Below are 24,096 nucleotides of genomic sequence, written 5' to 3' on the forward strand. Positions count from 1 at the left end.
TTTCCTTCAGAATGGAGAGGTTGGATCTTCTTGCAGTCCATGGGACTCTCAAGAGTCTCCTCCAGCACCAGAATTCAAAAGCATCAATTCTTCAGTGATCAGCCTTCTTTATAGTCCAGCTCTCACTTCCATACATCACTACTAGGAAAATCATAGCTTGAACTATACGGACCTTGGTTGGCAAGGTGATGTCTCGGGACTTTTTAGTTCAGGGAAAAGGTGAATTAGAGACAAAACGGTACAAGTTTATATATAAAAAAGGGGGTGATAGAGGGGTTTTTCTTCCTCTCGCACAACACTGGAACATGTGGACATCGAACAAAGCTGAATGTTGGAAGATTCAGGGTGGATAAAAACAAGCAGGTGTTCCTAGTTTAATTATGGAACTCCTTGCCACCGGAGACAGCGATGGCTTTAGGAGAGGAGTGCACAAATTCATGGAGAGGGCTATGTTTTTTTATTTAAAAAATTATTTAGTTTTACAAATTCACTCACATAGATAACGTTGTTACAAATATAATAATTTTGCACAAGATTCTTCCGAATCCCAAGACTTTCTTCCTCCCCTTCGTGGTTTCTTTAAATAACTTTTTTAAAAAAACTGCATGTTGTAAGTCCATCTAATTTACCATCCTCAATTATATCCAAAGTCTATGTATCATTGCAGGAGTTACTTAAAGCCTGCCAAAGAGTTCATGTGTTTGCAGTAGTCTTTCAAATACAGTACAGTGGTACCTCGGGTTAAGAACTTAATTCGTTCCGGAGGTCCGTTCTTAACCTTTAACTGTTCTTAACCTGAAGCACCACTTTAGCTAATGGGGCCTCCCGCTGCTGCAGCGCCATTTCTGTTCTCATCCTGAAGCAAAGTTCTTAGCCCGAGGTACTATTTCTGGGTTAGTGGAGTCTATAACCTGAAGCATCTGTAACCTGAAGTGTCTGTAACCTGAGGTCTGTAACCATTAGGTCCAGTCGCGGATGACTCTGGGGTTGCGGCGCTCATCTTGCTTTACTGGCTGAGGCAGCCGGTGTACAGCTTCCGGGTCATGTGGCCAGCATGACTAAGCCGCTTCTGGAAAACCAGAGCAGTGCACAGAAACACTGTTTACCTTCCCGCCGGAGTGGTACCTATTTATCTACTTGCACTTTGATGTGCTTTCGAACTGCTTGGTTGGCAGGAGCAGGGACAGAGCAACAGGAGCTCACCCCGTCACAGGGATTCGAACCGCTGACCTTCTGATCGGCAAGCCCAAGAGGCTCTGTGGTTTAACCCACAGCGCCACCCGCGTCCCGAGGTACCACTGTATATATTTGTCCCGTTCTTTGTTGAAGTTTTGATCCTCCTGGTTTCTGATTTTCCCAGGTAATCATGCCATTTCTGTGTAATCCAGTAATTTCATCTGCCAGTCGTACCTAGTATGTATCATGTTGTCTTTCCAGCTCTGGGTAAAACTGGAGAAGTATCTCCCGCTTGGACTACTGCCATGCGCTCTACGTGGGGCTACCTTTGAAGGTGACCCGGAAACTGCAATTAATACAGAATGTGGCAGCTAGACTGGTGACTGGAAGCAGCCGCCGAGACCACATAACACCGGTCCTGAGAGATTTGCATTGGCTCCCAGGATGTTTCCAAGCACAATTCAAAGCATTGGTGCTGACCTTGAAAGCCCTAAACGGCCTCAAAGGCCCAGTATACCTGAAGGAGCGTCTCCACCCCCATCGTTCTGCCCGGACGCTGAGGTCCAGCTCCGAGGGCCTTCTGGCGGTTCCCTCACTGCAAGAAGTGAGGTTACACGGAACCAGACAGAGGGCCTTCTCGGTAGTGGCACCCACCCTGTGGAACGCCCTCCCTTCAGATATGAAGGAAATAAGCAGCTGTCTTCTCTTTAAAAGACATCTGAAGGCAGCCCTGTTTAGGGAAGTTTTCAATATGTAACACTGTACTGTTTTTAACACTTGATCGGGAGCCGCCCAGAGTGGCTGGGGAAACTCAGCCAGATGGGCGGGGTATAAATAATAAATTATTATTATTATTATCTGGCTATGGTCGGAGGCAGAGATGCTTTTGAATCCCAGGTTGCTGGAAACAGAGAGTTTCCCACAGGCCTCTGTTTGGCCGCCGTGAGACGGAGACTCAATGAGCCTTTGGCCTCATCCAGGAGGCTGCCCTGAGCTTCTGAAGTCTTGGCAGACAGAATGGAGAGAGAGGTTTGCGATGTGATGTGCGTGGCGTCCTTGCATCCTTCTCCTCCTCCATCCGGTCCTCTCCTTTCCATCTCTGCTCCCAGGCTCCATGTTTTGCCCCCTTGCCCTTCCCCACACAGCGTGGTGAAACGTTCTCATATGGTCCTGGGGACAGGGAGGGCGAGGAGTGGGGAGGAGGGTGATGTCGGAGGCCTCCGCTTTTTCCTCTCTGACCTGCCGCCTCTCTTGAATGAATTCATTGTTTCCCAGACGGAGCGACCTTTTGCTCTCGCCCTCTCCAGGATGGAGTGACGCATCCCCCTTCAGTTTACCCAACCCTCTACGGGTTTTTACAAGACTTCCAGGGGACAGGGCTGGAACAAAGACTGTTGTGTGGGGAGGGCGAGCGAGGCGCTCCAAGGAGAGCTGCCGGTTTAGCCAAGAACCACCAGTCACAGAGAGAGAGAGATTTTTCTGCCTCCACCACCCACAGACCTCATAGGAACTTAGGAAAATAGGAAACTGCATTATACAGCCAGACCCAAAATTTCGACGCCTCTCGCACTGGTTTAACCCCTTTCCGTTGTAACAATACAAATTCTGCGAACGCCCTTCCTATCTCTCCAAAATCGTTTCTCCTACATATTCCCCATCTTACCTTAATGGCACATTTTAATTTCTTGCTCTATCCCAAACCTCTTTGTACCGTTCTTCCATTCTATATCCCGCCAGCTCCCTTCCACTTCCTTAGCTAAACAACGACGACAAACCTCTGGTTACGTGAAACGTACTCAGTAAACACACAAGACAAAACCGGCTGTACTTTTGAATAAATAAGGTATAATGTCCATTGTATCAAATTGTAGATTTCAACGGAAGTCTCATAAAGTTCAACGAAAAAAAGCAGAAGACCCAGTGGATCAGTTCATTCTCTAGCTCAGCCTTTCTCAACCTGTGGGTCCCCAGATGTTGTTGGACTACAACTCCCATCACCCCTAGCTAGCAAGGCCAGAGCTCAGGGTGATGGGAGTTGTAGTCCAACAACATCTGGGGACCCGCAGGTGGAGAATCACTGATCTGGTCAGTTCATGCATAAGCTCCGTACATATATAAGTGTCTATTCCACCTGTCTGTTCATAGAGTCCAACAATCCACACGAAAAGTTGTTACAGTTCCACAGAGTCTAAGACAAGGATTTCCGGAATATTAGCCTTCTTTCGCCATCCTAGGCTTCATCAGTAGAACAGGCTCATATGTAATATTACAGGATTGTGGACCTTATAGCATAGTAGTGGTTGCTGTCAATAAATTTGTGAGCAAGTCCTTTATAGCCTGCGAACCTTCCACCCCATCGTAAATTGGTAATAGTGCTACCTCTGGACTTTTGGTCAGTTTTAACCCCGTGGTTTCTGTTATCTCCTTAAACACCCTTTGCCCAAAAAAATTGTACATATTTACACCCCCACCACATGTGAACATAATTCCCCGTTTCCTGGCTGTCCCCTCCAACATAACACCAAATATCCCTTGTTTATTTGATTAAATCTGATGTGTTAAATACCATCTCCAGGCAGGGGTCTTTTGCAGCCCACTCTGAAGATGCCCTCAGAGATTCGAACCTGGGACCTTCTTCATGCAAGCCAGGTTCTTGGCTCCTGACCTATACAGTCCTTTCCCATTGCAGGTTGAGGCTAAAGAAGGTATTCGGTTCTGAAAAGGTTCAGCGTGCACAGTAGGGCTGGGCGATAATCTGCTTTTCAACTTCGTGATATATCAGCAGCTAAGGTAAAGGTAAAGGACCCCTGGATGGTTAAGTCCAGTCAAAGGCGACTCTGGGGTTGCGGCGCGCATCTCGCTTTCAGGCCGAGGGAGCTGGCATTTGTCCGCAGAGAGCTTTCCAAGTCATGTGGCCAGCAGGACTAAACCGCTTCTGGTGCACGGAGGACTGTGATCAGTGCCAGAGCGCATGGAAACGTTGTTTACCTTCCCGCCGGAGTGGTACCTATTTATCTACTTGCACTTTGTGCTTTCGAATTGCTAGGTTGGCAGGAGCAGGGACCGAGCAACTGGAGCTCAGCCCGTTGCGTGGATTCGAACTGCCGACCTTCTGATCGGCAAGCCCAAGAGGCTCAGTGGTTTAGGCCACAGTGCCACAGCAGCTAAACATTGTGCTATACATATAGATCACAATGTTTGAAATAAACATCGTGCTATATGGATAAATGACAGTGTCTAAAATAAGGATGGAGAGACATGGGCTTGGCTTCACGGTTTTCCTCACATTGTGATTTTTTGCACAGTACACACATGCACATCATTTTAATTTTTTTTTGCAATATATTGCCAGGTCACAAATAATGAAACCATTATCATGATACGAGCTCCGTATCGATTTTGGATATTATATCACCCAGCCCTGGGACGCGGGTGGCGCTGTAGGTTAAACCACAGAGCCTAGGACTTGCTGATCAGAAGGTCAGCGGTTTGAATCCCCACAACGTGATGAGCTCCCGTTGCTCAGTCCCTGCTCCTGCCAACCTAGCAGTTTGAAAGCACATCCAAGTGCAAGTAGATAAATAGGCACCACTCCGGCGAGAAGGTAAACAGTGTTTCCATGTGCTCTGGCACTCATCGCGGTCCTCCGTGCACCAGAAGCAGTTTAGTCCTGCTGGCGACATAACACAGAAAGCTGTCTGCGAACAAATGCCAGCTCCCTCGGCCTGAAAGCGAAGTGAGTGCCGCAACCCCATTGTCACCTTTGACTGGACTTAACCGTCCAGGGGTCCTTTACCTTTGCTGCTGATATATCACAAAGTTGAAAACCAGGTTATCGCCCTACAAGTGCAAGTAGATAAATAGGTACTGCTCCGGCGGGAAGGTAAACGGCGTTTCCATGAGCTGCTCTGGTTCGCCAGAAGCGGCTTAGTCCTGCTGGCCACATGACCCGGAAGTTGTACGCCGGCTCCCTCGGCCAGTAAAGCGAGATGAGCGCCACAACCCCAGAGTTGGTCACGACTGGACCTAATGGTCAGGGGTCCCTTTACCTTTGCCTTATCACCCAGCCCTAGCGTGCGCCGTCCCTAGAAATATACAGTACAGGAAATGTGTTGGCTGAGAATGGCGTTCTGGGGAGCGAAGATGGTAAACGGCCTGCCCTTTTTAAAATTGTGATGAAGGAGAAAGCAAGTTCGAAGGCTTGGAACGACACAAAAAACTCCCACTCCATGCCGTTCCCTGTGAAAGATTGCACACCATTTAAAAGTGCAAAGAGGCAAAGGGAAAGTCTGAAGTCTTTGCAGCTTTATGGTGGCCACAGATTCTGGTTTCCTCGCCTTGCCTCTTCCATCTACCATAATTTACTTTTTACTATCGGACGGAATGTACAGCTTCGTATTTTGGCTTTTTATTGCTCACGGATAACCCTGTCCCCGGTGCACCACTATTCCATACCATTATATGTTTGGTGGGTCTGTATTCCTGGCTCTCAGCACCCTCTTTCCTGGCTTCCTGCACCAATGGGGCCTCTGCCCCTTAGCACGGTGGCTGCCTGAGGCCATTTGCAGATTTGTGCCGTCCTGTTGCCACTCGGGTGCCTCTGTGATCCTTCTGGGTTCCTTCGTTGCCACCCACACCAATAACGAAGGACAGCGGTGGCGGTTTCAGCAAACAGAATCCGATGTCACCTTCAGCGTGGATGTTCTCCGCATCCACCAGGACTCCGGTTTCGTTCAGAGTTTCCTGGGAGCCAATGCGCCATTTCCTGGGTCACGTTGTTGGGGCTCAGTTTCGACGTTTGGGTTCCTCTGCAAAACCTCGGTGTGAAATTGGCTCGGAGTTTCAGTCTGGGGCTATCGCGGACGACCTTCAATATTTCAATAAATTACTGTTATTGTTGTTATCTATAGCCCTAGGTTCTAAGGTGTATTTGGTCACTGCGAGAGCAGGATAATAATAGTAGTAGTAGTAGTAGTAGTAGTAGTAGTAGTAACAACAACAACAACAACAACAACAACAACAACAATAATAATAATAATATTTTATACCCCGCCCGTCTGGCTGGGTTTCCCCAGCCACTCTGGGTGGCTTCCAACACAATATTAAAATACAGTAATGCCTCAAACATTAAAAGCTTCCCTAAACAGGGCTGCCTTCAGATGTCATCTAAAAGTCTGGTATTTGTTGTTCTCTTTGACATCTGGTGGGAGGGCGTTTCACAGGACGGGTGCCACCACCGAGAAGGCCCTCTGCCTGGTTCCCTGTAACCTCACTTCTTGCAGGGAGGGAACCGCCAGAAGGCCTTCAGAGCTGGACCTCAGTGTCCAGGCTGGATAATGGGGGTGGAGACGCTCCTTCAGGTATACTGGACCGAGGCCGTTTAGGACTTTCAAGGTCAGCACTACACTTTGAATTGTGCTCGGAAATGTACTGGGAGCCAATGTTGGGCTCGGTGGGCCTTTGGCCAATCCAGCACCCAGGCCCTTCTTACGTCCTAATAGAACTTCCAGTTCCAGGGGCAGTCTATCATTTCCAGGTTCACAGATGTATTTCGCCATTGCGAGAACTGGGTGCTGAACGAGACGATCTGTTGGGCTTTTGCGGTGCATCAAACTGCTGGTGCAGGACCTTCAGCGAGCTGCCCCCGAACCCTTTCTAACAGTTTCCTTCCTTCCTCGCAGGACGGGCGCCGGAGACCACATCACCATGCCCGAGGGAGCCCGCAGGGGCAGCACCAAGAGAGGCGGCAAGGCAGGTGCGTACGCAAACCCACACCCCAGTAGAGATTGCGAAGCCCCAAAGCACCCTGCCTATGGGGCAGCTGGGCCGAGGGGAGCTGCTTCCGTCCCAAACTTTTCCCGATTGGCAAAAGCTGCCTTATTGGAGATCTGTGTCTCTGAACAAGCCCAGCCCGGCGTGGCTTCCCCTTCCAGAGCCTGAGACTTTTGAAAAATAAACCCCAACCAAAGTCCGCTCATCGGTTTTTGAGCCTGTGAGTCTCTCTCTCTCCCTAGCCGCACGCTTTTTGCAAGCGGCGAACGCTTTAGATGCAAGATTGTGGTACTTGGGGGGGGGGCGGGAGGGAGGAAGCGGAGGAGAATAAGTGTGCGGCCCTTTGCACAACTGCCTCTCCTCCCGGCATCCTTCGCGAGGCAAACCACAGCTTCAAAAGGTGTGAGAGAGAGAGAAGAGAAAGCCACAAAAGGATGTTGAAGAGAGCGAGGAGGTTTTCTATTTTTTGAAAAGCCGGGGAGGCAGAAGGTGAATGCAGAAGACTTGTGTTGAGGTGGGGGGCTAGGAAAAAAGACCGAACTCCTGTTGAACTGCTCCTTTGCATGTGGGGCTGGCCAGAGATGGGTCAGGGCGGACGTCCTTTATGGTAGGGGGCTGAGCGTGCAACTTTTTATTTATTTCCAACCCTGGCTGCTTTCTCTCTTTTCCATTTCCTCCTGGCCCCCCGGCTAGCAGCACCCCGGCCCTCGTCCGTCTCCTCGCTGAGCGGTCTCGGCTCCAGCATGGCTTCCTTGGGCAGCTGCACCTCGGTCAACACCGTGTGCTCGGACAGCGACCGCCCGGTCAGCCTCAGCTCCTCGGCGTCGTCCGCCTCGCTGCCAGACAGCCAGAGTGCCTTTGGCAGCAGCGGGGGGCTGGGGGGCTGCCCCCCGACTTACCCCCAGCACCAGAACGGCAGCGACATCAGCCTGGACCTCACGCCGGTGGCCTTGCTGGACAGGCCAGGGGAAGCCCAGGCTGGCCCGGGTTGGTCTCCGAGTCCGGGCAGGGCCAGAGAGCGCCGGATGAAGCTGTCTCACCTCGACCGGGTGGTGATGGAGATCGTGGAGACGGAGCAGTCTTACGTCCGGGACCTCAGGAGCATTGTGGAGGTAAGGACAGAATGAAGGAAGGAAGAGCAGACAGGGCTGAGCGCCTGGCCTCCCCTTGCATTTTGATCCTGCCTTTCCCTCCCAGGGGCTTGTTGGCAACAGCCCTGCAAGGTAGGGTGGCAACGTGAAACAGGGCCTTTTTGGTGGTGGCTCCCTGTTTGCAGACCGCTCTCCCTAGGGAAGCTCCCTTGACACCTTCATTATCTATCTTTAGGCGCCAGGCAGAAAATGTTCCTCTTCAACCAGGCCTTGGGCTGTTAAGCAATCCATGGTTGTTGTTTTTTTTAAAATAGAGGGGTATTGTTTGTTATTGTGTTATGTATTTTTGTGTTTTTATGCTGTGTTCTTCAGATGAAGGGTGGTGTGTCAATTTAGTGAACGAAATTGGATAAGGTAGCTTAGGCTGAACGATGGTCAGGCTTGGCTTCATGGCTGAGCACTTTTCAACCCAGCCTAGAACGCTCCATAGCGTGTTGATGGAATATTCCGCACGGTTCTGGTCGCCTTTCCTCAAAAAGGAGTTGGAAAAGGTTCCGCCAAACTGATCGAGGGGATGCAGCGACTCCCCGGTGAGGAAAGGTTGGGGCTTTTTAGTTTAGAGAAAAGGTGAGGAAGAGGCGGCGTGACAGAAGCATGTGAAGAAAATGGAGAGAGATTTGGGTTTCCCCTCCTTTCTCATAACACTAGAAGCTGAATGCTGGAAGATTCAGGACAGGCTAAAGAAAGTCCTTCTTCACGCAGCGCAGAGTTAAACAATGGAACTCATTGCCACAAGAGGCAGTGATGGTGGCCAACCTGGATGGCTTTAAAAGGGGAATGGATGGATTTATGGAGGGGAAGGTGATCAGGGGCTAGATCAGGCAAGATCCTGCTTGCAAGTTTTCCACAATTGGCATCCGGTCGGCCTCTGTGAGAACAGAATGCTGGACTAATAATAATAATAATAAATAGTTTTATTTATACCCTGCCCTCCCCAGCCAAGGGCTCAGGGCGGCTAACACCAAATATAAAAACAATTGATTGAAATACAACTTAAAAAACAAGATTAAAACACAACATTAAAATGCAGCCTCATTTCAGTAGAAACTCAAAAACCTTTTGGGGGATGAAAGTGTCAAATCTTCACCAAGGCTAGCTATCCAGACTGATCCTACATGGGCCAGAAAAAAGCCAGGGAAGTCCCCAGATAGGAGTTCCATCAGAGGAGGAGAAAGGAAAAAGGAAAGAGGGGGAGGGGATCAAGTTGATTCCAAGCCAAAGGCCAGGCGGAACAACTCTGTCTTACAAGCCCTGCGGAAAGAAATCAGATCCTGCAGGGCCCTGGTCTCATGAGACAGAGCGTCCCACCAGGCCAGGGCCATCACTGAGAAGGCCCTGGCTCTGGCTGAGGCTAATCTGACTTCCTTAGGGCCCGGGACCTCTAGGGTGTTGCTATTTATGGACCTTAAGGTCCTCCGCTGGGGCATACCCGGAGATGATCCCCCTTTGGCCTGATCCGGCAAACCTCTTCCTATGTTCTTAACCCCAAAGTGAGGGAACAAAGTATTATGTCGCACCATGCAAAAAGCAAACAAGCAATAGTAAATAATAAAATTGTTGTCGCTCTCACTGCGAGAAGTGAAGTTACAGGCAGCCAGGCAGAGGGCCTTCTCGGTGGTGGCGCCCTCCCTGCGGAACGCCCTCCCTTCAGAAGTCAAAGAGATAAACAACTACCTGACATTTAGAAGACATCTGAAGGCAGCCCTGTTTAGGGAAGTTTTTAATATGGGCAGGTGTGGAGGACTATATGAGTTTCGGAAGGCGTCTGAAGGCAGCCCTGTGCTGGGAAGTTCCTGTGTTCTTGTTCTGACTTCAGTGTGAGGCGCAGCTAAGGAAATGTAAACTGCACAAAAACACACAAACCCCAGACCCTCCAAGCGCCCCTATTTTCCAGGGACAGCCCCAAATTTACGGAATCTGTCCCGGTTTCTGATTTGATCCAGGAATGTCCCACTTAAGGCGTTCCTATTTTCACAGGAGAAATGTTGGAGGGTGTGGAGTTATGCGACTCTGCGAGTCAAGGAAATAAGTAATTACGCAACCTTTAGAAGACATCTGAAGGCAGCCCTGTCTGGGGAAGTGTTTTTGTTTAATGCTCAATGTTTTACAGTCATTCCTCGGGTTACAGACGCTCCGGGTTGTGCGATTTCGGGTTGCGCACCGCGCCGAACCGGGAAGTACCGGAATTGGTTACTTCTGGGTTTCGGCGCTTGTGCATGTGCAGAAACACTAAATCGCACTTTGCGCAGAAGCGCCGAATCACAACCCACGCATGCCGCACATGCTGCGCTGTGGGTTGCGAGTGTGCTTCCCGCACAGATCACGTTTGCAACCTGAGTGTCCACTGTATTATGTTTTTATATGTGCTGCAAGCCACCCAGAGTGGCTGGGGAAACCCAGCCGGATGGGCAGGATACAAATAATGAAATAATATTGTTATTATTATAAATCGTAAGAGAAAGACACGGTGACGTGCCAATGTCAAGCCAAGCCTCCCTTTTTCCTGAGCTGGCGTGTATCGTGGATTTGGCGCATCTTAAATCCAAAGAAATGGAGGCAGTGAGAGATTTTACTTTCTTGGGCTCCATGATCACTGCAGATGGAGACAGCAGCCACAAAATTAAAAGACGCCTGCTTCTTGGGAGAAAGGCAATGGCAAACCTAGACAGCATCTTAAAAAGCAGAGACATCACCTTGCCAACAAAGGTCCGTATAGTAAAAGCTATAGTTTTCCCAGTAGTGATTTATGGAAGTGAGAGCTGGACCATCAAGAAGGCCGATCGCCGAAGAATTGATGCTTTTGAATTATGGTGCTGGAGGAGACTCTTGAGAGTCCCATGGACTGCAAGAAGATCCAACCTCTCCATTCTGAAGGAAATCAGCCCTGAGTGCTCACTGGAAGGACAGATCCTGAAGCTGAGGCTCCAATACTTTGGCCACCTTATGAGAAGAGAAGACTCCCTGGAAAAGACCCTGATGTTGGGGAAGATGGAGGGCACAAGGAGAAGGGGACGAGAGAGGACGAGATGGTTGGACAGTGTTCTTGAAGCAACTAGCATAAGTTTGGCCAAACTGCGGGAGGCAGTGGAAGACAGGAGTGCCTGGCGTGCTCTGGTCCAGGGGGTCACGAAGAGGCGGACACCACTAAACGACTAAACAACAACAACAACAAATCCAAAGCATAGGAAATATAATTCCACCAGATGACATAATAAGCATCTGGATCCTCCCCGGAAACATGTAGTTGATGCGTAATTTCCCCCGCAGTGGCCAAAGACCGTAAACTCTTACACCACACAGCCCAGTGCAGACATTTTCCGGTTTCTCGTTGCTGGGCTGTTGAAATCCTGGCTGCATCTAACACCCACGTTGAAAGCTCTTTGCAGCGAGAAGGTTTCATGTTGCCCGTCCACATATTCAGTAATCTGGGGAAGCCCAGGCAGGTTATTTCCACCGTCTTAAGGAAGCCATTCGTTCCTCCCTTTCCCTGGCCTGTTTGCATTCTGCTTTTCAGAAGAGCAGGAGTTAACTTGCGCCTTCCTGGCACACCTCCACAGCGGCGTTTAAAATTCAGCGTTTGCTTCTTGGCCAGCCTCAATGACATAAATTAACGGGGCGGTTCTTCGCTGTAATGTGTGAGAAAGCAAACAGCCAGGTGTTTCCTGATCCAGTTTTGCAGAGTTTTTGAACCACCGTGTTCTTCTCCTTACCTGTTCCTGGAAACAGCAAGAGAGAGCTCTTGTCTTGCGAGGTGGGCTTCTCGGAGGCATTTGGCTGTATGGTGGTACCTCGGATTACAGACGCTTCAGGTTACAGACTCTGCTAACCAAGAAATAGTACCTCGGGTTAAGAACTTTGCTTCAGGATGAGAACAGAAATCATGCTCCGGTGGCGCAGCAGCAGCAGGAGGCCCCATTAGCTAAAGTGGTGCTTCAGGTTAAGAACGGTTTCAGGTTAAGAACGGACCTCCGGAACGAATTAAGTACTTAACCCGAGGTACCACTGTAGTCTGATCACACCGGTGTGACTGCCCTGTGAGGAATGGTTGCAGCAGTTGGGACTTTTTAGTTGGGGGGGGAAGCAAGCAAGAGAGAGAGGGGTGGTGGTTTCTCCCTCTCCCATAAAATGCTAGAAATCATGGACGTCCAACAAAGTTGAATGTTAGAAGATTGAAGGACTACTGCAATGCGCTCTACGTGGGGCTCCCTTTGAAGGTGACCCGGAAACTACAACTAATCCAGAATGCGGCAGCTAGACTGGTGACTGGGGGCGGCTGCCAAGACCATATAACACCGGTCTTGAAAGACCTACACTGGCTCCCAGTACGTTTCTGAGCAAAATTCAAAGTGTTGCTGCTGAGCTTGAAAGCCCTAAACGGCCTCGGTCCACTATACCTGAAGAAGCCTCTCCACCCCCATCGTTCTGCCTGGACACTAATGTCCAGCTCCGAGGGCCTTCTGGCGGTTCCCTCATTGCGAGAAGCCAAGTTACAGGGAACCAGGCAGAGGGCCTTCTCTGTGGTGGTGCCTGCCCTGTGGAACGCCCTCCCACCAGATGTCAAGGCAATAAACAACTATCTGAATTTTAGAAGACATCTGAAGACAGCTCTGTTTAAGGAAGTTTTTAATGACTGGTGTTTTAATGTATTTTTAATATTTCGTTGGAAGCCACCCAGAGTGGGCGGGGTAGAAATAATAAATTATTATTATTATTATTATTATTATTATTATTATTATTAGCAGGCGAAATAAAATACAGTGGTACCTCGGGTTACAGACGCTTCAGGTTACAGACGTTTCAGGTTATATACGCTTCAGGTTACAGACTCCGCTAACCCAGAAATATTACCTCGGGTTAAGAACTTTGCTTCAGGATGAGAACAGAAATCGCTCGGCAGCGGGAGGCCCCATTAGCTAAAGTGGTGCTTCAGGTTAAGAACAGTTTCAGGTTAAGAGCAGCCCTCTGGAACGAATTAAGTGCTTAACCCGAGGTACCACTGTAGTTCGTGCAGCACATTTGGAACTGCCTGCCTCAGGAAGCAAGGACAGCTACCAACCTAGATAGTTTTAAAGCAGGACTGGAGACAGATTCTGGAGGAAGTTAAGGCTATCAATCGCTACTCCTCATGACGGCTGTGGTCTGCGTCCATGGTCAGAGGCATAAATGCTTCTGAACTCTGGAAACCGCTGGAAGGGGAGAGGGCTGTTGGCACCAGGACCGGTTTGCAGGTTTCCCCAGAGACACATAGAATCATAGAATCCTAGAGTTGGAATAGACCACAAGGGCCATCGAGTCCAACCCCCTGCCAAGCAGGAAACACCATCAGAGCACTCCTGACATATGGTTGTCAAGCCTCTGCTTAAAGACCTCCAAAGTAGGAGACTCCACCACACTCCTTGGCAGCAAATTCCACTGTCGAACAGCTCTTACTGTTGGGAAGTTCTTCCTAATGTTTAGGTGGAATCTTCTTTCTTGTAGTTTGGATCCATTGCTCCGTGTCCGCTTCTCTGGAGCAGCAGAAAACAACCTTTCTCCCTCCTCTATGTGACATCCTTTTATATATTGGAACATGGCTATCATATCACCCCTTAACCTCCTCTTCTCCAGGCTAAACATGCCCAGCTCCCTTAGCCGTTCCTCATAAGGCATCGTTTCCAGGCCTTTGGTTGGCCACACTGAGAATAGGATGCTAGACTGGACGGGTCACTGGCCTGATCCTGCGGGCTTTTCTCATGTCCTCATGTTCACAGGGATGCTCTTAAATTCTCTCGCCGAGGCCTGAGCCACAGGCAGTAAGGCCTGGTTCTGGAAGCAAGCTGTGATTGGCACTTTGCATGGGGTTGGTTTGGATGACCCTTGGGGTCCCTTCCGACTCTTACGATTCTTGTGTGCACCTTTTCAACCTGGGGGTGTGGGGGGTGGAGTTCTGAAACAGGGGGGTGCTGCCTACTAGGGGTGTGGACTCTGTAGCCCACTGCGGTCAGGAAACACATATTTAAATTTTCCTTCCTGCCCGTGCGTCACAGGGAAAGGTGCTCCCCTCGCCTTCGGCCTGTGAGAGTTTCCTGTGCACAAAAAGGTTTCTTGTTCGGACAGACATGCCCCCCAGCAAAACGCTGTAGCCCCAAGGCAGGGCTGTGTGACCTACGCTTCGCTGCTGCATAGAGATTGGCTTTATGTTGTTGCTCTGCCCACTGAGCACAACTGCCCTTCCCTGAACAAGGCTGAATGCTGGAAAATTAATAATATAATATAATTATAATATAATATAATATAATATAATATAATATAATATAATATAATATAATATAATATAATATTACAGTCATACCTCATGTTGCGTCCGCTTCACGTTGTGTTTTTTTGGGTTGCGGACTGCAAACCTGGAAGTGCCCGAACGGTTTACTTCCGGGTTTCGGCAGCCATACATGTGCAGAAGTGTTAAATCACGCTTTGCACATGCGCAGACACGGGTTGCGAACGCTGCGGGTTGTGAACGTCCACTGTATAATATAGTGATACCTCGGGTTACATACGCTTCAGGTTACAGACTCCGCTAACCCAGAAATAGTACCTCTGGTTAAGAACTTTGCTACAGGATGAGAACAGAAATCGCGCAGCGGCAGTGAGAGGCCCCATCTGCTAAAGTGGTACCTCAGCTTAAGAACAGTTTCAGGTTAAGAACAGACCTCCGGAACAAATTAAGACTTACTCTGGTCCAGGGGGTCACGAAGAGGCGGACACGACTAAACAACAACAATAATATTTAATGCTGTATGGTTTTTAACACCCGATTGGGAGCCAGATTGTTGTTGTTGTTGTTTAGTCGTTTAGTCGTGTCCACCTCTTCGTGACCCCCTGGACCAGAGCACGCCAGGCACTTCTGTCTTCCACTGCCTCCCGCAGTTTGGACAAACTCATGCTGGTCTCTTCGAGAACACTGTCCCACCATCTCGTCCTCTGTCATCCCCTTCTCCTTGTGCCCTCCATCTTTCCCAACAGGGTCTTTTCCAGGGAGTCTTCTCTTCTCATGAGGGGGCCAAAGTCTTGGAGCCTCAGCTTCAGGATCTGTCCTTCCAGTGAGCACTCAGGGCTGATTTCCTTGAGAATGGAGAGGTCTGATCTTCTTGCAGTCCATGGGACTCTCCAGAGTCTCCCCCAGCACCCTAATTCAAAAGCATCCATTCTCCGGCGATCAGCCTTCTTTCTGGTCCAGCTCTCACTTCCATACATCACTACTGGGAAAACCAGAGCTTTAACTAAAAGGGCCTTTGTCGGCAAGGGGATGTCTCTGCTTTTTAAGATGCTGTCTAGGTTTGTCATTGCTCTTCTCCCAAGAAGCAAGCATCTTTTAATTTCGTGACTGCTGTCACCATCTGCAGTGATCATGGAGCCCTAGAAAGTAAAATCTCTCACTTATTATTATAACAAAATAGATGGCTTTAAAAGAGGATGGGGCAAATTCATGGGGGAGCAGCCTATCAACGGCTGCCAGCTGCAGCAGCCAAGCACTGTTTCTGAATGCCAATTCCTGGAGGTCAGAGGGGCGCTTGTGCTCAGACCCTGCTTCCTGGTTTCCCTCCGGCATCTGGGATAAGAGGATGCTGAGCTAGACGGGTCCGTCTTCCTCCAGAAGGTCTTCTTTGAGCCCTGGATTTGCCATCAGGCGTTGACTCCGCAGCCCCTCCAGGGTGGGAGCAACTGCTAGAGTCGAGCCCATTTGCCATCTCCTGTGGAGCCTCTTCCTCCAGACTCTGCTTCGCTTTACTGCTGGAATTTCTGGAATTCTCTGGCCTCTCCTGGGACCACTGAAAGAGGAGAGGAAAGCCGACTGGGGTCTGTCTGTCTGCGGAGACGGTTTCTTGCGTGCCCCTAAATTAAGACTCCCCCGGCCGTCCCTCTCTCATTGTCTGCGCATCGTCTCTCTGAAATCCCAACGGCTCTTTGGCCCGTTTGCAAGCGACACGGTGCAACTCCTCTTACGAGGAAAGGTTGCCACATTAGGGACCTCTTGTTGTTGTTGTTGTTTAGTCGTTTAGTCGTGTCCGACTCTTCGTGACCCCCTGGACCAGAGCACGCCAGGAACTCCTGTCTCCCATTGCCTCCCGCAGTTTGGTCAAACTCATGCTGGCAGCTTCGAAAACATTATCCAACCATCTCGTCCCCTTCTCCTTGTGCCCTCCATCTTTCCCAACATCAGGGTCTTTTCCAGGGAGTCTTCTCTTCTCATGAGGTGGCCAAAGTCTTGGAGCCTCAGCTTCAGGATCTGTCCTTCCCGTGAGCACTCAGGGCTGATTTCCTTCAGAATGGAGAGGTTTGATCTTCTTGCAGTCCATGGGACTCTCAAGAGTCTCCTCCAGCACCATAATTCAAAAGCATCAATTCTTCGGCGTTCAGCCTTCTTGATGGTCCAGCTCTCACTTCCATACATCACGACTGGGAAAACCATAGCTTGAACTATACGGACCTTTGTTGGCAAGGTGATGTCTCTACTTTTTAAGATGCTGTCTAGGTTTGCCATTGCTTTTCTCAGGGACCTCTTAGTTTAGAGAAAAGGCGAGTAACTGGTGGGACGAGTAACATTTATAAAAACGATGCGCAGCATGGAGAAAGGGGGCAGGGGAAAGTCTTCTCCTTCTCTCTCATAGTGCTAGAACTCATGGGTGTGCGATGAAGGTGAAGGCTGGAAGATTTGGGACTGATTAAAGGAAGTCCTTTTTCACAAAAAACATACAGTAGTACCTTGGTTCTCAAGCTTAATCCGTTCCACAAGTCCGTTCCAAAACCAAAGCTTTCGAAAACCGAGGCCCATAGAAAGCAATGCAAAACGGATTACTCTGTTCCAGAGTACAGCCATTTAGCATGAATTTTACTATCGAACGAGACCATTGATCCATAAAATGAAAGCAATCATCAATGTACTGTACTATAAAATAAATAAGACAGTATTGTAGGTGATAAAAATAAATAAAACAGTATAATAAAATAAATAAGACAGAATTGCAGGTGATAAAAATTGTTTGGATTGGGGGGCTTTTATCCATAAAATGAAAGCGATAAACAATGTACTGAAGTCACACAATCAATCAATCAATCAGTAGCTGAACTAGGTTCTATGCAGTCACAAAAACAAATTAACCGAAAAAGCCTCAAAAACAAAAACACAAAATAAATAGCCAAAACAAAAGCGCCAAACTTAATCCGTTCCAGAAGTCTCTTCGAAATGTTGGAAAACCAAGGCGCAAGCTTCTGACTGGTGCAGCCGATAGCCGCATCAGATGTTCAGCTTCCAAAAAACATTTGAAAACCAGAACACTTACTTCCTGGATTACGCAAGTTTGAGGACCAAAGCGTTTGAGAACCAAGGTGTTTGAGAACCAAGGTACCATTGTAGTTGAACTATGGAACTCACTGTCACAAGAGGCCATGGTGACCTCCAACTTGGATAGCTGTAAAAGAGGATTGGGCAAATCCACGGAGGAAGAGAGGGCCGTTGATGCTCCTGGGACCTCTCCTGCAGTGTTGCTCACTTCCTCAGAAAGCCACCTGAACAGCTGAACAGCTCAGGACCAGAAAGGGTTACTTCCAGGTTTCGCCACTCATGCATGCGCAGAAGCACAAAATGACGTCATGCACATGCGCAGAAGCGCCGCATTGCAACCCGCGCGTGCGCAAACACGCCTCTGCGGGATGCGCTCTTTTCATGTTGCGAACAGGCCTCTGGAACGGATCCCATTTGCAACCAGAGGTGACACTGTATCATCATCATCTTTCTCTTCTGGGTGGCTGGTCCAAAAGATGCTTCTTCCAGCATCTCCTCCCAGACCTCTTGGCAGCTGGGGACAAACAGAGAGCGGCTGCGGCGTCTAAACATTGGCTGTTTCCGTCCCTGCAGAGATGGGACGACGTGAGGGTCCCTTATGGGAAAGGACAGAGTCTTCGTGCTGATGACACATTATTATTATTTCTTCTTCTTCTTCTTCTTCTTCTTCTTCTTCTTCTTCTTCTTCTTCTTCTTCTTCTTCTTCTTCTTCTTCTGCGATCCCTCATAGCCAAGTAAGATTGTCTTCCATAAACACGGTTTTAACAGAGAGTCCGTAAGTGACTGTGGAGGCCAGTTCTGGATCCACACGTCCTTCCACAGTGGGGACATTGGTTTCCAGGTGGGAGTTGATCCCGGTGTGGATTTGCCCAGCGTGCCTTCCTCTTGGCACGATTCTCCCTTGCGTCCTGAGTTTGAGTGCCTTCAAAGCCCAGGACACCTTTGGTAAAGGCTGTTCTCCAACTGGGGCGCTCGCAGGCCAGTGTTTCCCAGTTGTCGGTGTTTATACTACATTTTAAAAGATTTGCCTTGAGAGAGTCTTTGAACCTCTTTTGCTGACCACCAGCATTACGCTTTCCATTTTTAAGTTGGGAATAGAGTAGTTGCTTTGGAAGACGATCATCAGGCATCCGCACAACATGACCAGTCCAACAAAGTTGATGTTGAAGAATCGTTGCTTCAACACTGGTGATCTTGCTTCTTCCGGTACACTGGCATTAGTTCGCCTGTCTTCCCAAGTGATGTGTAAAAGTTTCCGGAGACACCGTTGATATAACAACAACAACAACAACAACAACAACAACAACAACAACAACAACAATTTATTATTTATACCCCGCCCATCTGGCTGGGTTTCCCCAGCTACTCTGGGCGGCTTCCAACAAAATATTTGTTATGTACTGAGTTGAATAGGATCCTAAATGCAGCAGTCTGGTTGGTCCCAGAACAATAGGATCCAGAATGCAGCAGTCTGATTGGTCCACAGGAACCACCCAATCCAGCTCCATGTGGAAGTGAATCTGCAACCTGATTGGCCTACAGGAGTATCCTGGAATTAGCCAATCACGGGGGGCCCATTGTATAAATAATGTATATAAGGCAGACATTCTGGGGGAACTTCCATTCCTCCTCACCACTATGAGCTGAATAAAGAGCATGAAATCCACTCTCGACTCTGAGTATATTTCCATATTAAAATACGGTGGTCTGTTAAACATTAAAAGCTTCCTTTCGACAAGTTGGAGATGGCGCTTGGGAGTTGTAGTTCTTAGCAAAGGCTAAGCCATGCTGCCCTGGTGGTGTGTTTGCGATAGTCACGAGGTATCTCTGCCGCTGATTCCTTCTTTTCTCCATCCTCCCTTCCCTCAGGACTACCTGGGCTGCATCATCGACTGCGGACAGCTGCCACTCAAACCAGAACAAGTCAGCGCCTTGTTTTGCAACATTGAAGACATCTATGAGTTCAACAGGTGAGTCAGCAGGGCTTCCTGGCACCTGGAGAAAGGAGGGAGGGTTCGGCGTCAGCAGAATAAGCTTTCCAAATGGCAGGAGAAGAGCCTGGAGAAGAGGAGGTTAAGGGGTGATATGATAGCCATGTTCAAATATATAAAAGGATGTCACATAGAGGAGGGAGAAAGGTTGTTTTCTGCTGCTCCAGAGAAGCGGACACGGAGCAATGGATCCAACTACAAGAAAGAAGATTCCACCTAAACATTAGGAAGAACTTCCTGACAGTAAGAGCTGTTTGACAGTGGAATTTGCTGCCCAGGAGTGTGGTGGAGTCTCCTACTTTGGAGGTCTTTAAGCAGAGGCTTGACAACCATATGTCAGGAGTGCTCTGATGGTGTTTCCTGCTTGGCAGGGGGTTGGACTCGATGGCCCTTGTGGTCTCTTCCAACTCTAGGATTCTATGATTGTATGATTCTAGGGAATTGCCCCACCGCCACCTGCCCCACAACTTGAAGATCACCATCTTCCTATGTTCCTGTAACCCATTCTTATTACCGCAGACCTTCCGATTTATACAATTATGTGGGGCCATTGTTGAACTTAGGTTTCAGCGGATGCCCTCCATATGCTTAGAGGGTAATAGCTCTTGCAATAGCTCATATGCATTTATGGAATATGGAAATGAATTTATGGATGTAATCAGGTTGAAGACATTACGCCCTGTTTGTTGATCTGCCCTTTATAGACAGTGCCGAAAGAATTATTTTTTTATCTCCTGTTCTTTATTGGTTCTCAGATCAATTCCCCCGGTAAGCGATAGCCCTGCGAGGTAGTCCAGATACAGTGGTTCCTCGGTTCTCAAACTCTTGGCCAATAAAGAGCTACAAATTGGACACCTGGTAGCCAGATTTGCTCTGGCAGCTAAGGGGCTTCACCTCAGTTCTGCTGATGCATTGCAATATTAAACTTTTATGCTGTAGACTTTTATAGACTTCTTGTTGTTGTTTAGTCGTTTAGTCGTGTCCGCCTCTTCGTGACCCCCTGGACCAGAACACGCCAGGCCTCTTGAACTATACGGACCTTTGTTGGCAAGTTGATGTCTCTGCTTTTTAAGACGCTGTCTAGGTTTGTAGGTTTATAGACTTACCGTATTTTTTGCTCTGTAAGACTCACTTTTTCCCTCCTAAAAAGTAAGGGGAAATGTGTGTGCGTCTTATGGAGCGAATGCAGGCTGCGCAGCTATCCCAGAAGCCAGAACAGCAAGAGGGATTGCTGCTTTCACTGCGCAGCGATCCCTCTTGCTGTTCTGGCTTCTGAGATTCAGAATATTTTTTTTCTTGTTTTCCTCCTCCAAAAACTAGGTGTGTCTTGTGGTCTGGTGCGTCTTATAGAACGAAACGTACGGTATGTTGTGTGATTTCAGAGGAATGCCTTGCTTTTTGCCCTCTGTTGTTCATTGTGAAGGCCTTTGGCTATGAGCCATAAAACGAATTGGGCTTCCTGGGTGGTACCAATAACCAGCGGGGGCGATTTATAATGGCATTTATGTCACACAGGTTTCTCCCCGTCGTTTACATGTGACTAATCTTACCAATTAACTGAGCAAATGTTGCAGACCTAAGTAATCTGCGTGACCTGTAGAGTATAGGAATATGATCTTGCGTGTGATCCTGAAAGAGGAATCTGTATTTATTGTTATGTAAACACACACACACCCCACAACAGCCCTGTGATGTAGGACAGGCTGAGAGACAACGACTGGCGCATGGTCACCCAGTGAGTTTTCACGACTGAGTTGGGAAACGAGTCCTGGTCTCCCCCAGGTCGTAGTCTGGACTTTCCAAACACCTCATCGCTCCTTATTTTCCTCTCACCAACATTTTAGTGTAACTTGGTTCTGCTCACAGCTGGAATTGTGCGCCCTTAGCTCACTCATTTCAGGATCTGACTTGTGTGTGATGAGCCCGCTAACCTGCTCCGGATTTGAAAGGGCCCAGTAGTAAACATGCGCTATCTGGGAGTCATTTTGGACTCACAGCTGTCCATGGAGGCGCAGGTCCATTCTGTGTCCAGGGCAGCTGTCACCCAGCTCCATCTGGTACGCAGGATGAGACCCTCTCTGCCCGCAGACTGCCTCGCCAGAGTGGTGCATGCTCTGGTTATCTCCCGCTTGGACTACTGCAATGCGCTCTATGTGGGGCTACCTTTGAAGGTGACCCGGAAACTGCAACTAATCCAGAATGCGGCAGCTAGACTGGTGACTGGGAGCGGCCGCCGAGACCATATAACACCGGTCCTGAAAGTCCTACATTGGCCCCCAGTACTTTTCCGAGCACAATTCAAGGTGTTGGGTCTGACCTCTAAAGCCATAAATGGCCTCAGTCCAGTATATCTGAAGGAGCGTCTCCACCCCCATTGTCCACCCCGGACACCGGGGTCCACTTCCTAGGGCCTTCTGGCGGTTCCCTTCCTGCGAGAAGCGAGGTTACAGGGAACCAGGCAGAGGGCCTTCTCAATGGTGGGTGGCGCCCGCCCTGTGGAGCGCCCTGCCATCAGATGTCAAGGAGATAAAGAACTATACAGCTTTCTGAAGGCAGCCCTGTTTAGGGAAAGTTTTTGATGTTTGATGTTTTATCGTGATTTTAATGTTCTGTTGGGAGCCGCCCAGAGTGGCTGGGGAAACCCAGCCAGATTTGGGAGGTGGGGGTTAGAAATAAATTATTATTATTATTATTATTATTATTATTATTATTATTATTATTAGCATCTCATAGAACACAAGGCAATAAGGTGACAGCGATGAACTCATGCCAGTGTTATAAGCCAGTAGCATCCCTCCGGTGGATATTTAGCCACGCAGTTCCCTTTTCCCAGATCTAAGCAAGCCAGGGTCTGTGTTTCTATGTGTGTGTGTGTGTGTGTGTGTGTGTGTGTGTGTGTGTGTTTGCAGCAATTAACATGGTCCAGAAGAACAGGAGGGTTTCTCAAGGCGGAAATGCTTTTAGCTTTGGAATTTGCTGAGAAGGTAATTTGAGCCGGGCTTGTGGGTGCCGGAGAGCGGTTTGGAAGGAGGGGGGGAAGTGTGTGTTTTGGAGGGGATGGGGAAGATGGAGGTCAGAAAAAGACCGGAGCGTGTGAGTTTATGGAGAAGCGTTGTCCTCGAAGGAAGGATACGAGCACTCGATCTTCCCTTTTCAAAAGAGGCGTCCCAAAGTTCTTCCACTCCATGGACCTGCCAAATCCCAGCCTTCAGGAGCAGCAGGGAAGTTAAATACTGAGCTTCCGATTGTGTCTGGCCAGCGTTTTCTTCCCCAGTGAATTAGTGGTGTGCCTTCTCTGGTCTGTCTCCAACTGCCCCAGTTTACTCATTGTTTGGTCTTAGAGAGGGTTTAATTTAGGCCAGCTCCACAACCTGTTGTGAGCGCAAAGGATCTGGGACGTGTGAAGTGTGCCTCTGGGCATGCACAAAGCGTGTTTTTCCGTTGCAACTGGGCCACCTCCACCCGTTGGATTTGGATCAGTCCCAGAACCTGTCGCATCCGCAAACACTTGGAGCAAGTAAAGAGCGCCTCTGGGCATGCACAAAGTGTGTTTCTTTCACGACCAAGTAACTGCTACCAGCTCCCACACATATAGAGGCTTTATCCTTCCAGGTGAGGGAAGATGGAAAAGCTAGAATCTGAGACTTCTCAGTTTAGTCCAGAAACATCTGTCAGTGCTGCAAACCCATAACTCCTTTTATGTGTCCCTTTCACCAGTCCTTTGGCTGACTAACATTTGATGTCCTTTTAAACATGTTTGTGGTTGAGAGTTTATTGGTTTTGTTCCTGTTCTTCATATTGTTTTTATTACGTATTTTATGTTCTCATTTGATAATTTTATGTTGCGAACCAACTTGTGATCTTGGGACGAAGGGCGGTATACAATTATTATTGTTATTATTATTATTATTAATTACGGCTTGTCTGTCTACATACCACTCTGAGGCAACAAAAGGAACAAGCTCTTCCTGCTTGCCAAACCTTCCCCCTTGGTCCCCTGTGAGCAGTTTCTGCTCTCCCTAGGAGATTGTCCGCTTGCCACCTTGAATTTGCAGCCAGCCTTGACTCAGTTTTCCTGTGCCTAAAAATGGACTCGTCGCCTTCCCTGTGTTCCCGGAGGACATTTGCAATGCCCTGATTGCCCCATATTGGAGGGGAAAAACATATTCCCCATCAGGAAAGGAAGGTCTCTGTAAACCCCAGCCGACGATGGGAGTTGAAGCCACGGAAACATTGTTCCCCAACAGGGTCTCCTGGCCAGCAGCCACGTTCTTCCCCCCTTTCCCCCTTTCTCACCATTTCTTTTCCTCTTTCCCCTTCTCGCGCTCCATCTCCTGCTGCTTCCCCCAAAAGCTGGTCTCCTGCCAACCTCTCAGTCAACCAACCTGCTTTCCCATCTGGCTCTGTTTAAGAGCTTAAGCGGAGCCCAGTGGGGGGTACGGGTGGAAGATGTGGGGAAAGTTGGAAGCTCGGATCACGCGGCCCCAGTTAACCCTTTAGAGGAAGGAGCGTCTCCACCCCACCCCAGCCGGTTGTGCCGAGGGGGACCGTGCTGTGACCTTGCCGCCGCCGTGAAAAAGGATCAATAATTTCACGTTCACGAAGCACCCGCCAGTCCGCTTGCCTACGCGCACAAAATGCTTTGCCTGGGGCAGGGAAGCGGTGGTCCAAAAGGACAGCCCTG

At 48.9% G+C, this 24,096-nt stretch overlaps 1 protein-coding gene and 1 long non-coding RNA gene across 3 annotated transcripts in view; both read left to right on the forward strand.

Annotated features, from left to right (window-relative positions):
• The window catches only part of LOC310712949, a 2,318,697-nt gene that overhangs the window by 1,508,696 nt on the left and 785,905 nt on the right, over positions 1-24,096 (forward strand). The window lies entirely within an intron of this gene.
• The window catches only part of PLEKHG2 (pleckstrin homology and RhoGEF domain containing G2), a 74,702-nt gene that overhangs the window by 14,559 nt on the left and 36,047 nt on the right, over positions 1-24,096 (forward strand). Inside the window, exons 2-4 of one of the 2 annotated variants that reach the window (XM_083516101.1) lie at positions 6,858-6,931; positions 7,642-8,060; positions 19,291-19,391. In XM_083516101.1, the coding sequence (XP_083372227.1) occupies positions 6,883-6,931; positions 7,642-8,060; positions 19,291-19,391 (569 nt within the window). In that variant the 5' untranslated portion in view covers positions 6,858-6,882. The remainder of the gene's footprint in view (positions 1-6,857; positions 6,932-7,641; positions 8,061-19,290; positions 19,392-24,096) is intronic. The other variant, XM_083516102.1, reaches the window with a different exon arrangement.

Source organism: Podarcis liolepis, assembly GCF_965112155.1.
Source record: "Podarcis liolepis genome assembly, chromosome: 7".
NCBI classification, from domain to species: domain Eukaryota; kingdom Metazoa; phylum Chordata; class Lepidosauria; order Squamata; family Lacertidae; genus Podarcis; species Podarcis liolepis.